Below are 14,263 nucleotides of genomic sequence, written 5' to 3' on the forward strand. Positions count from 1 at the left end.
CAATTAAGTGAGCTGAGGTCTTGGGAGTAAGTTGCCAAGCGAATAATATAAATGGATCATTTTTCATTAACATAGCCTATTTTATTTTTGCATAGAAGATGGATAGAAATTAGGAAAGTACACTGTAGCAATTCCAACAACCAAATGTAAGGAATTACATTTGTGAAAGGATGTACCTATTTCAGCACCGGGAGAAGAAACTGAAGCAGATGTTAACAAGGTTCTTATACATTTTCTCATTGTAACATGTGTTTAGTAATGGCGATGCCCTCTGTTCTGTATCACAGTTTCCAACGCTTTCTTCTATCCTGAGTTTTGTGTTTATAATTCATGTTACTCATCAATCTGACGTAATATTTGCAAACTGAAATGCAATCACAGCAGAAATGGACAGAGATCCCAGGATGTAAAGAAGAACCACTTGGAGTACTGCCTCCTCAAGGGTATTTAATTGTTTATAATATTGGAATATCAATGTGTGTCTGTTTATGTGTAGAGAATTATTGGAGAACAATGATAAAGTTACTACTTTTATGTATATTGTTTCCAGCCATAGGCCATTACAATGTTAGCAATATCATAGCAGTTAATATCAAAGATCAGGAAAACAATTAAAACAATATATGCAGTGGTCCATAGATAATAAAAGACAATAATAATTTGGGTCTCTAGCTCTCTGGTGGCGTAAATTTGGCTCAAATTTTCCTTCCTGCTAGTGCCAATAATGAAACATTATAATTGATGATTAGGGAGTTGATATCCAGTAATAAGAAGTCATTTTGTCTAAATTTGTGGGAAGTTCTGGCCATTCAAAAATCTCTCAATATATTTGGTTCTCGGCTCCAAGTATAGTGGACAACCCAAAACATAATGATAGAGGTCTTCAACAGCAGGTTCTCCACAAATACATAGGTGAAGGGCAAAAGGTACACCAGAAAAACAGCCTGAGAGTCGGGCTGATGGCATAGCTTGAAAGTGTAAATGGGCAAAAGCCATTCGAAGTTTTGGAACAGAAATGGTTACTAAATAATCAGATCTGCGATGGACATTTTTAAATAGTTTAAACAAAGGCGGGGGGGGGGGATTAGATTTTATTATTGTTTGTCTATCCAATATGGCATCACTATTAAAGAGAAACCAGAGAAACCAGATAGCTTTTTTTCTGATGCACATGAGATACACTCTCAGCACAGAATTATATACTAGCGAAGAGTGGTGAGCCTAGGCATATGCCATAGGAGGTGGTCTCCAAAAAGTCTAAAATGTACATTGGTTGGAGCTATAATTTACAGATCCCATTCAGCTACTCAGCTACACTTTATAATGAGTTTAGACATTTTATACAGAATGTATCATTACAATTCTGACCACTGAGGAAGACCCAGTAGGGTCGAAACGTGTTTGGTCTTATGTGCTGTTAGCTCTGTATAGTTTTATGTAGTTTTTATTCTGTTTTTAATTGTGTACTATAATAAATAATTACCATTTTTACATTATTTTTTTGTACAGCTCAACTTCTGAGTTCCTACTTGTAAAGGTTGGGTTGTGTTCCTTTTGTGGTTTTGGTTTTGCACCACTATTAAAGATCCAGTCTCTCAGATTAGACTCACCAACTTGTGCTCTTAATAAATCATCTGGGATGGAATACTGTGTTCATATTTTATCATAGCAGGCAACTTGAAAAGGATCAGTATTCAAGGTTAGTTCAAAACATTGCTTAAATATTAAATTGGTAGGGTTTTTCCTATGTTTTGTTCAAACGTTTAACAAAGCTAAGTAGACCCGAGCCCTGATTGATGGAAGCCCTAACTCTGCATGCATATGTGTGGCTGGGGTTCCTCTAGGTAAGGCTAAAATACATCTAAGGAAGTGATTCTGAATTGCTTCCAAACTGGAAATCAGGTGATCCCTCCATCCCTAAACTTCGATACCATAAAGGAGATGGGGTAAGGCCTTGGCTACAAATAGTTTTATTGCTGGATCAACCCACCCTTAGATGCATAAAATCTTAATATGGCCCCAATTATTTTAAGAGTGGAGGCCTTAATTAAGGCTAAATGGTTGTTCCAACTCAGTGTCTCAGTGAAAGTCAATCCCAGGTATTTGAATGAACTGCTTGGTTCAATGGGAATATTATTAATGTTCCATTTAAATCTCTATGGCCTTCTCCTAAAGACGATGATTTTGGTCTTGTTGTAATTTACGTTAAGAGCCTTCTCATTATAGTAATCTCCTAGTCTGACCAACAATCTCTTTAAACCAAGGCAGGTACATGAAATTAAAACCATATCATAGGCATATAATAGGATCGATAATTTTTGCTGCCCAAAGGAGGGAGGAGTAAAGGGTCCAGTACACAGCCCTGTTTAACTCCTCTCTGAATTAGAATTCAGTCAGTCACTGAGCCAGAAATACCAACTCTAACTTTTGAATGTATGTCTGTGTGTACTACTTCCCATCATCTAAATCCTTTTACTTTTCTATTTGAAAATGTTGCATTGAACACAAAAAAAAAGTTACAGCAGAATCTTTAAGTATAGGATAAGAGTATAGATGGGTATCTAGGGCAGTAGTCATTGCCCCAGTTTCCATGCACAGGTCATTCTGTAAGCACAATGTCAATGCATGCTCAAGTTGCATTTGATATAGTTTCGAATCAAGTGGCCAGAATCTATAAGCATGGAACTTGTATAAGTCTACTGTGATTTATTATGAGGAGATGGTGTTTAGTGTAGGGGTTAGGAGCCAGTGTGGTGTAATGTTTAGGAGTGCAGACTTCTAATCTGATGAGCCTGGTTTGATTCTGCACTCCCCCACATGCGACCAGTCGGGCGACCTTGGGCTTGCCACAGCACTGATAAAACTGTTCTGACCAAGCAGTGATATCAGGGCTCCCTCAGCCTCACAGGGTGTCTGTTGTGGGGAGAGGAATGGGAAGGAGATTGTAAACCACTTTGAGCCTCCTTCGGGTAGAGAAAAGCAGCATATAAGAACCAACTCTTTTTCTTCTTCTTCTGTTTGACGACAACAAGTGAGAGCTCATTCTCCTGTCTATTATGTCTCTGATAAAGAATATCCTATTTTATCACAGAATCAGTTCAACGGATGGATATCTCATAGACTGAAACTGTGAAATAAGATAGCCAGACTAATTGTTAATTAACACTGGTAGAATAAAATACTTTCTCTAATATATCCTACAGGCAGACTGCAAGTAGATATTGAGGACATAATGTCCAACTTTACCTTCCCATCTGAATTTCTGCTCCTGGAATTCTCAGACATCCGAGAACTACAGATCTTACATTTCTTTGTATTCTTAGCAATTTACTTGACCGCAGTGACTGGCAACCTTCTCATCATCATTGCTGTAGCCCTTGATCATCACCTGCACACCCCCATGTACTTTTTAATCATGAACCTAGCATTTCAGGATCTTGGCTTGGTTTCTGTCATGATACCCAAAGCTATGGCTAATTCCCTGCTTAATACCAGATCCATTTCTAAATTAGCCTGTGTGGCTCAGGTTTACTTCCTCTTCTTCTTTGAAGGGTCAGATCTTGCCATTTTAACAGTAATGGCACATGATCGGCATGTTGCTATCTGCAATCCATTGCAATATGAGACAATTATGCACAGAGGAGCCTGCATTCAGATGGCAGCCAGTGCATGGATTGCAGGTATACTCAATGGTCTATTACACAGTGGAGGAACATTTGCCATCACCTTCTGCTCCAACATGATCGAACAGTTCTTCTGTGAAACTCCACAGATTCTCAAACTCTCCTGCTCTGACATGTATCTAGTTGAAATTGGTATTATTATATTTACCGCTTTACTTGCACTTGGATGCTTCATCTTCATTATTGTCTCCTACATGCAGATTTTTGCAGCAGTATTCAGAATCCCTTCTGTTCATGGTCAGAAAAAGGCCCTCTCCACTTGCCTTCCCCATCTCACTGTGGTGTCTTTCCTTATATTTAGTAGCATCTTCTCCTATGTAAGGCCTCAGAGTTCTACTTCATCTGACCAGAATGTACTTTTTGCAATAATTTATGCTGTTCTCCCTCCCTTGATTAATCCGTTCATCTATGGCATGAGAAACAAAGAAATCAAGGCTGCGTTGTTGAAGCTCTCTGATTTGAGTTATTTTTTAACAAAATAAATGCAGGTAAAGCGTTTCTATGAAAGTGGGGCTGAATAATCTTGTGCCGATAAAAAAAATTTACCTGGGCTTGCCATTGTGTTTCTCGTGTTTTTATTGTGTTTTTAACTGCAGTTTTTACACTATCTGTTTTATGTTTTTATTCTATTTTTCACTGCTGGTTTTATGTTTATGTATTTTCTGCCATATATTATAAGCTGCCCCAGCCGGCATTGCGAGGAGTGGCAAGGTATTAATTGAAGAATAAAATAAAGGAAAGGAAAAAGAAAACATGTACTGCATTAAAAAAAAAGAATGCACTGGCTTCTCTTGGTTCTAATCTGTAATTTCACAACATCTTTTAATAAGTTTTTTCCAGTATGTTTTCTTGGTGTTCAATAATAAATAATTTTTTGCATATCTGTTCTTGTTGTGTTGTAGCCTTGTTGGAGAGGGTGGCAGGAACCTGAGAAGAGGATCTAAACGTCTCTTAGTCCAATAAAGGTTGAGAACAGCTTGTATATAGTATAGAAAGATTATGTCAACTTTTGAAGGTCTTCAGTAGATGCTAATAGAAGCGAGAGCCTCTTTGACGTGTCGATAGGCTTTAGGCAGAGTGTTCAAGGGTTCCCTCTCCTCATATGAACAATCCCACCAATGCCTCTGCCCCCTCCACAACTGCCTGGGAATTCTTTGCCAACCTGATCCCAACCACTTCCTTAGCCATATGCATTCCTTTGCTTCAATGGAATGGGAGTTTCACTGCTGCAATTGTCACAATATACAGACTCTGCCCTGGGAATAGTGGGCAGCCCATGCAGCTGAAAGCAGAGGTCACAGAGCTCTTGCAGGCAAACATTCAAAGGAAGGGCACTGAGACAAGTGGCAGAGGAGATGTGTGGGCAGAGTCTGGTGTCAGTCAGCCCTGCCAGAAGACCTTGGTCTTGGCAGATACCCCATCTCTGATGCCAAATATGATGGCAGAATTTTTTGGTTTCCCTTTTCCCTATCATGCACCTGTGAGAGTTTAAAATGTTGGGGCTTTCATATGAAATGGGACGTATCCCAAACTGGGATCTGCAGTGAAGAGGAGAAAGACTAGGGATGCCAGTCCCCAGGTGGAACCTGGGAATCCCCTGGAATTATAGCTCATCTCCAGACATCAGAGATCAGTTCCCCTAGAGAAAAGGGCTGCTTCGGAGGTTGGACTCCAGAGCAGTATACCCCACTAGAGTCCCTTCCTGCCCCAAATCTTGCCCATTTCTGACTCCACTACCAAAGTCTCCAGGTATTTCCCAGCATGACCTGTTGACCCTAAAAAAGATCCATGTGCATTAAAAAAAAATTAAAATAGGATGTTAAGAGTATGTTAATCCGAACCTATTATATGTAACACGGATCAAATCTAGCTTCTATTCATGAAAGGATATATTTCTATCAGATATGAATTTGTAATTTATGATCCATGGTCAATGGTTTCAGACTGATAGCCTGGAAGGCCAGGGTTCCCAACCTACTGTGACATTACCCAAAGATATGCAAGACTGGAAAATGATGTTGATTGGAAGGTAGTCATTTGGACCACACAGGACGATACTCAAGCTGGTATTAACAAGGCCACAACTTTATTAGTTAGTGGGTTGGCCTGGCATGAGAAAAGACCCACCCCGCAGCACAGCTGTCTGGCTGCTCCTCCAGGGCACCCTGGGACCCACCTCCTCCCAGCCAGGAGGGCAGATCCCTTGCCCCAAGAGTACCCTTGGGAAAGCGCCATGTGATGGCTGATGGGTGGCCACCTCATTTGGTCACCTGTTTATCCTGGATCTGAGCCCCTGGCCTTCCCAGCAGAGTTGGCTGTACCTGTTAATGAGCTGGTCTCTTATTAAGACCCTCCAACCTGAGGACCTCAATATGCAAACTAGGGCCCTGAACAAAGGATCTTTCTCATGCCTTCATTAACCACAGCTGTGACAAATTGAAGCAAACAAACACGATAACCAAAACCACAACACAGGGCGGGCGGGAAGTTGTCCTGGTGGTGACTGGTTGGGGGAGCTTGGTCTGTTTAGCCTAGAGAGGAGATGACTGAGAGGGGATCTGATAACCATCTTCAAATATTTAAAAGGGTGCCATAAGGAAGATGGAGCAGAATTGTTCTCTCTTGCCCCAGAGGGACAGACTAGAACAAACAGGATGAAATTAATTCAGAAGAAATTCCATCTAAACATTCGGAAGACGTTCCTGACAGAGCGGTTTCTCAGTGGAACAGGCTTTCTCGGGAGGTGGTGGGTTCTCCATCTTTGGAAATTTTTAAACAAGGCTAGATAGCCATCTGACGGAGAGGCTGATTCTGTGAAGGCAAAGGTGTGGCAGGTTATAGTAGATGAGCAATAGGGATGTGAGTGTCCTGCATAGTGCAGGGGGTTGGACTAGATGACCCATGAGGTCTCTTCCAACTCTATTATTCTATGATTCTATGATTCTATGAGAGGTAAAGCGTCTTTTCCCACTATCTTGAGAAGGGAGTGGGGATCCCCCTGCCAAAGTGGCTCCCAAAATGACAGCAACCCTAAAAGACTGAAACAAAAAATGGGATGATTAAAAAACAGATTATTGAAAGATCTTATATTCTGATTACCTGTATATCTCATAATAATCACAGATTACCCCAACAATTAAATATGTATAGCCTGAAGCGCAGAAGAGACTACAATTTTCCTCTTGTCCATCCAAAATGGTTTTGACCAGTGGTGACTTGATCCTTTCCTGCTCAGGTCTACCATTATTTAGGTGTTTCTTGTAGGGCCTAATATTTTGCCAGAAATCTTAACAAATTAATCAAATGGTTTCTACATGGATAATATATTATTCAAGCAATGGAACCATCAGGAGAGGCATTCCTTTATGGGTATGAGAAGGAGAAATGCTTTTCCTATGATAGAGCTGCCCATCTGCCATTTACCTATATTTTTTAAAAGTGAGCTGCATCCAAGTCTCATGAAAGGAGCACTCCCCCTCCCCTCCTCCCCTCCCCTCCTCTCCCTGCAGGCTACCGTGCCCCTCAACAATCTTTGTGAAAACTGATGGTAAAGTATCTGATCCCTCAGCCAGTTCAACTTAGTCATCTTCTTGCCACAGAAGTTCCCAGAGGAGATGGCTCAGCCGCATAAACCATGTCAAAGGTACTTGGCAAACAGGGAGGACTCAGAAACAAAATCACTCCCTTCTATATGAATGTGATCATCAGTGCAGCTGATGAAGAATTAACAGAGGGGGTCTGACTGTGTGTGATCATTGGAGGCTCCAGTAAGTAGAAAATTATCTCACTTTAAAGCTTTGATTAGCACTGTGAAGGAGCAGGCCAAGGGGAAAACGTTATTGCTACTATTAAGCCATTTTGAGAGCAGGATTATTTTGCAGGGTTATTGCATTCAAATGACAAGACTTTAATATCAACATCCCACAATTGCGGTGTCAGATTAAGTTTGAGAGCTTTACATCAGTACTAATATTTGCCCCTGGGTATCAATGGGACAGTACAGCACATTGCAAGGTGCTATCTCCTGTGGTTAACATCCACATAAGTACTTTAAAAAACATGAAAATTTCTACGTACCAGAAGACAGTCTTGGGCTGCAACCTAATATTGCATTATTTAGGCCAGTGGGTAAACATGTGCCACACTTTGTTTGAAGTTTCTTTAAACAAGAGATACTACCTCTTCAAATGAGAAAATGGCTAGGACTACAAGCCAGAAATAAGTAGTTTAGTCCAGTCCTGAATGCATGGATTGTTGTTTTCATTCATATCAGAAGAGGTTAGCTGTTTGAGCTGTATATTCCTATTTAACATTTTTGGGGTTAGGCATAGTTCTCAGATGGGTTCTCATCCAAAATCCTTAATGTGCTAAACTCACAACTTCTGAAATCCATAGAATGTTAAATCATTTTAAAATTGTTTTGTTTTTTTAATTTTTTTTACTAGTATGCTTTTTGGATAATTTTCAACTGTACACCTATGCTATACATTGTACATTATTGAACCAAAATGTCTTGTAATTTTGACGTGTAGTGCCAATGGTTACACTGGTCTAAATGACTACAAATAAATAAATAGACGAAACTCACAAATTCTGTCGTAGAACCTCATCTTTTACCTTCGGACAATTGCTTTGGAACAGTATAAACCAGTATTTATCAGAGTTAAATTTGGAGCCAGCCAGAAATTGCACTGATATATTGTACTGAGTGGTTTCTCAGTAGAACAGGCTTCCTTGGAAGGTGGTGGGTTCTCCATCTTTGAATGGATAGCTATCTGACAAAGTGGCTGACTATGTGAAGGTTCAAGCAGGTGGCAGGGTACAGTGCATGAGCAGTAGGGTTGTGAGTGTCCTGCATAGTACAGGGAGTTGGAATAGATGACCCAGGACGTCCCTTCCATTTCCATAATTCTATGATTCTATTTTATGATTCACTATACTCATTTCTTTTTACTGCATCTCCCACCTCACTTGTCAAAGGGTTCTTTCCTTTCTTATCCTCAGGAAAGATGATTTGATCCAGCCCCGTACATTCTATTATTGTCTCCTTAAATCTTGGATTTATAGGCGTTTCCTTTTCTTTTTCCAGAATGTTGACTAATAAAGAAAATATTCTACGGAATAGCACAGCACCAGTTGAATTCGTCCTCCTTGGTCTTTCTGATGAGCCCAACTTGCAAAGTATAATGTTTTCTACTTTTCTAGTCATCTATATCATCATTCTGGCAGGAAATTCCATCATCATTCTCCTCACATTGGTTGATCCTGCCCTTCACACACCCATGTATTTCTTCCTGAGAAACCTGTCCTTCCTGGAGATTTGTTACACATCAGTCAATATCCCTAAGATGCTTGAGAATCTTCGGTCTGGGAACAAGACCATCTCCTTTCTAGGTTGTGCTGTACAGACCTACTTTACATTCTTTCTTGGTGGCTCTGAATGTTTCCTGTTGGCCTCAATGGCCTATGATCGCTATGTTGCCATTTGTAAGCCTCTCCACTACCCTGTCCTCATGAACAGGAACATGTGTGTGGGTCTAGCTGCAGCATCTTGGTTAAGTGGGTTTTTTATGTCCTTTGGTCACACCAGTATGGTGTTTACCATGTCCTTTTGTGGCTCCAATGAGATTGACCACTTCTTTTGTGACATCCCCCCATTATTGAAATTGGCTTGTGGGGATACATCCAGGACTGAAATTGCTGTGTTTGTAGTTGCTATGATTTTTATAACTTTCCCATTCTTCCTAATCTTACTGTCATATGCTGGTATCATTGCCACCATTCTGGGAATTTCTTCTGCTGAAGGTAGGAAAAAGACCTTTTCCACTTGCTCTTCACATCTCATTGTGGTAACCTTATTTTATGGTTCTGGATGCATTATATACTTGAAACCCAATTCTACATATTCACCTACTACTGATAAATATCTGTCACTTTTCTACACTGTTTTTAGCCCCATATTGAATCCTATCATATACAGCTTGCGGAATAAAGAAGTTATAGATGCCTTTAAAAGAGTTTGGGAAAGAAAAGCTTTTACATGATCGTAGTACCTGAGCTTCCAACATGAGGTGTAGTACTTTCAAGTAGAGTCCAGTAGCATCTTTAAGACCAACAAAGTTTTATTCAAGGTGTGAGCTTTCGAGTGCAAGCACTCTTCCTCAGACTATGATCTGACGTCATGAGCGCTGTATACTGGCAACACACCCGGCCCACGGGCTGCTGGAGCAGTGGCGTCTGCCTCCATCCAGCCCTTGGCAGGCGTCAACAAGCGGCCATGGTAAGTCTCAGCTGCTTTTTAGTAGAAGCATGATTGAGTGAGAGTGGGCAGAAAAGCTAGGTGGACTTCACCTACAGTTCTCAACACATTATTATGCTGACACCTGATTACTCTTAGTACAACTTGGCAATTGGTTGAAAAATTATGGAAAGGAACTAAACAGATGAGTACTCTATACTTTCTTGGAACTACAGCTGGAAATTGAAATCCCAAATCAATTAATTAAAAAGTTTAAATTATGCAACGTCCACTTTGTGAATGTTTCTTATTGCAATGTACATTTTATTTTATATTTTAAAATGTAACTTGCTAGCATTTTTTCTCCCATCAATTTTCTTGGGTACCCTCCCATTGCATTTATTAATTATATCATCTTATACACAAACATTTGTGTGCATGGTAGCTTTAGAATGTCTGTTAAATACATCCCTTTTTCATATCTAAATAGAGAGAAGAGTAGGTCTCTACTTGTATCCCCTATGCTCTATACACACCTGTCTGACTGCCTGCAGATACAAGCAAAACTTTATCGCTGCAATAATGTTGGGATGGTAGGTGAATTTCCTCCAAGCCAGGCTGGATTCTGGAGATTTTTGGTACCAGAAATGCACTTACACACATGTCCTGTGACACTTGTATATTCAGTGCTGGGGAATTTGCTTAGCAAGAGATGGTAACGTAGCAAAATGGATCATTTGCCAATGTTTACGAGGTGATTACGCCCTTAAGAACTCAAGACATATACAAATTGTTATAGTAAAAATAGTAACAATCTTTATTAGAAGGAAAAGAACAAAATAGGCAAAAATATATCTAGCAAATTAGCAATCATGCCAATAGAGAAAAATACAGTGGGAAAAGAGGTTTCAATATAATTATCAATCTAGAAGAGAGGCAGAGACCAACAACATGAACCAGCATGAAGAGTGTTTCAAATTGGTCACAAATCAGAAGACATGAGGTGGCTTTGTGAACCCACTGTTTTTATATGTTTTGGGGAGAGGGCAACATGATGTAACCCAAGTGAGCACATGAGGGAATTTTCCATAGAACAGGATGTTGGGCAATGCTCTGGCCAGATCCAGATATGAGTGCTGATGGGCTTAGATAAAGGAGTTAATGGGTCTAAGAAAGAGAACTATCATATCTCAATAGGTCTAGCTGCTGAGTTTGGGGAAGAGATTTCCCCTGGCAGAGGGGCCAAGCATGAGTCATATGTGTGAGATAAAGGAGTTCTCCCAGGAGCCCCTGGACAAAGAGGTTTTCACCAGGACACTGAATCAGCAATACAATGGCATGGGGGAGAAGGAGGAGAGCAATACATAAGTTAGGCAGGACCTGTGATTCCTAACCTGTAGTGAAGGACAAGCTGAAGAGGGGAACCCAAGATTATCCCCATCAGTTTCTTGTCAGGTTTTTAAAGGGTCTGGCTTTGGCACAAGCCTAGACTATTGAGCAGTACTATTGGTTGTGGGGAAAGAACAGTATGCCATCCTCAGAGGCAGGAGTCCTGCCATACATAACAGTGGGGAGGATCATTTGGGCATGAAATTGGGGTCACTATTGATAGGCAGGTAGTTATGAGCTCCTGCATTGTGCTGGACTAGATGTCCCTGGTGGTCCCTTCCAACTCTATGATTCTATGATTTCAACATATCAACAACATAGTTCACAAAATCAGGCCTTATGCTAATTTAGTATTCAAGCCCCATGATATGGTGCAGTTTTTTTTTTTTTTTGATAGCTAGTGGTAATCTGGTGCTTAGAAATGCCCACCAAGAACATTCTGCTGGGAACCATGGTAAATTGTTCCATTTGGGACTCATTCAGGCACATACATGCTCCCATCCATCCATTGAAACAGAAAGCATAAACAAGATGTAAAGATTAAGTAATATTCATTGCTCCCAGTCATTCTCAATATCATAAATTGCTGCACTAAAATCAGTTATGTTAACCTATAGTTCCAGTTTATATTTGTAGAATACTGCTGCTAAAAACCTAAATGCAGAATAACTGGAAATGTTGAAAACCCTGAAACAAAGAATATATATTTTGCAGGAAAAATTGCAAAAAAAAAAGAGCTGATAGGAACTCATGTAATATCTCCTTTTTTTCTTACCTGAAAAAAGGAGTATATGTCTCTGCCTGTATCCCCTGCGATCTATGCAAACCTGCCTGCCTGCCTGCAGATACAAGCAAAGCATTATTCCTGCAGTGTTATACTTATTCCTTGTTGCCATTTACATGAATTTCTCCCATACTTCATCAATAGATTAAACGGTGATAGCTGGAAAATGTTATACTTTAATACAAAGCTAAGTTTAGTAAAGGCTGATTTTGTATTTGACAGTTCACAATACTCAAGATATATCCAGAAATCATAGGCGTACAGTCTATATACTCTAGCTCATAGTAGTTCATGATAGGCTGGATACACCCACTCAATCTTGCCCAATGCCTTTGCTTTTAACTACAGCTCCTGTCGAATATGGCTATTGTCCATGCTAGGCATAAATTCCACAGCATACATATTTTGTGTGGTCAAAGGGAACCCTCCTTTCCTTTTCATAAGCACAAGAACTGCATAGATCAAATCTACAAGAAAGAGTGATTCATGGATCAACACTATTTTCTATGGACGTGTGAATCACCACTACCATCACCCTGCTCCTGACAATGTCGTAAGTCTAATAAAGGTTTTTGGGACTATTCTCAAACATTATTACCTAGAAACCCCCCCTCAAAAAAAGAAAAGAAAAAAAGAGCACAGGTCCTGTTCTCCATTTGTTAAGGTATATTGGATAGTTTCATGATCTGAAATATCACCATATAATTAGTTAATTTGTTTGGACATATTGATTAGTTTCTTCAGAGCCTGCAGTACATCCTTATTTCTCAAACTGTATATAAAGGGGTTGAGTGCAGGAGTGATGACTATGTAAAACACAGAGGCCATTTTGCTATTGACCATTGAAGTGCTGGATTTGGGGCTTAGATACATGGAAATGACGGCTCCAAAAAAGAGGGTAACCACTGCCAGGTGGGAAGAGCAAGTGGAAATGGCCTTACGTCTTCCCACATTTGAGTGGCTGACAAGGATGGTGTAGAGAATACGAGCATAAGACAAAAGTATCAATAGAAGGGGTAAAATTAAAGTGAACACACAGGAAATGAACATGCACATCTTGGCTTGGTGTATTCCTGCATTAGCAGCTCTTATCATGGCTGGCATTTCACAGAGAAAATGATCTATACTGTTGTGGCCACCAAAGGATAGCTTCAAAGTGATAGCAGTATTGATGAATGCAAAAAAGAAGCCACCAGCCCAAGAAGCAGTGGTCATCGCAATGCATGCTTGTTTGTTTATGATGATGCTGTAGTGCAGTGGAAAGCCAATGGCAATATAGCGGTCATATGACATGGCAGTGAGAATAAAACATTCTATAATTCCAAAAGAGAGGAAGAGGCAAAGTTGCACTGCACAGCGGACAAGTGGAATGGCCTTCCTCTCAGAAAGGAGGTGAGACAACATCTGGGGAACCACAGTGGATGTATAGCACACCTCCATGATGGAGAAGTTGGACAGGAAGAAATACATGGGTGTGTGAAGACGGGAGTCTGCTGTGACCAGGACAATAATGAGGAGGTTGCCAATCATGGCTGTTGTGTAAATAATTACAAATATAACAAAAAGTACAATTTTTATCTGTGGATGGTTTGTGAGACCCACTAAGATAAATTCCATGGGCAAAGAAGTCTGATTTCCTACTTCTGACCTGTCCATTGTACCTGAAAGAGTAACAGAATAGAAACATTCATCAACAACATGAAAGATTAATAGGACTCTCAAATATTTAACTATGGAAACGGGGCCCAACATTCTGACATAACTACCACCCCATTTGAGGCCCTGAGCTTAGAGCCTTGAATCTCCACACCAGAAGAGCATTAGCCTAATTATATTTTCAAGCGATTAACAAGAACGGACTCGTTTTGCCACTGATGAAAACACTGCAAATAAAAACAATCTAGAAACCATTCTGGCAGAGTCCAAGTGTAAATAAAAGAGATAACAGAGTTTCCACTCTTAAACTTCTGATCTTTAATTAAGCCATTGGACAGATTCTTTCTTTCCTTTGTTGTCAGACTAAGTACAGGCATACCTGCATGAAGCTTCATTACTGGACTCCTTCCAATCCACCTTCTGATGAGGCCACAGGGTGGAGTTGGTGCTGGCTGCTGTAACAGATGACCTCTGAAGGCAGCTTGACCAGGGTGGGTCGGCCCTTCTGGTACT

General features: G+C 40.3%; 3 protein-coding genes across 3 annotated transcripts; 2 read left to right on the top strand and 1 right to left on the bottom strand.

Annotated features, from left to right (window-relative positions):
* The first annotated feature begins 3,232 nt into the window (after positions 1-3,232).
* LOC143825478 (olfactory receptor 14A16-like) lies at positions 3,233-4,165 on the top strand. Its single transcript, XM_077313507.1, has one exon. It carries the CDS (start codon positions 3,233-3,235, stop codon positions 4,163-4,165), a length of 933 nt encoding a protein of 310 aa, XP_077169622.1.
* A 4,608-nt stretch (positions 4,166-8,773) lies between these two features.
* Positions 8,774-9,727, top strand: LOC143825591 (olfactory receptor 10AG1-like). The gene has a single exon (XM_077313703.1). It carries the CDS (start codon positions 8,774-8,776, stop codon positions 9,725-9,727), a length of 954 nt encoding a protein of 317 aa, XP_077169818.1.
* Positions 9,728-12,799: 3,072 nt separating this feature from the next.
* Positions 12,800-14,145, bottom strand: LOC143825479 (olfactory receptor 2D2-like). The gene is made up of 2 exons (XM_077313508.1): positions 14,130-14,145; positions 12,800-13,755 (listed from the first exon to the last, which is right to left on the bottom strand). The coding sequence occupies exons 1-2, from the start codon at positions 14,143-14,145 to the stop codon at positions 12,800-12,802; spliced, it is 972 nt and encodes a 323-aa protein (XP_077169623.1).
* Positions 14,146-14,263: the final 118 nt, after the last annotated feature.

This window comes from Paroedura picta, chromosome 16 (assembly GCF_049243985.1).
Source record: "Paroedura picta isolate Pp20150507F chromosome 16, Ppicta_v3.0, whole genome shotgun sequence".
NCBI lineage: Eukaryota > Metazoa > Chordata > Lepidosauria > Squamata > Gekkonidae > Paroedura > Paroedura picta.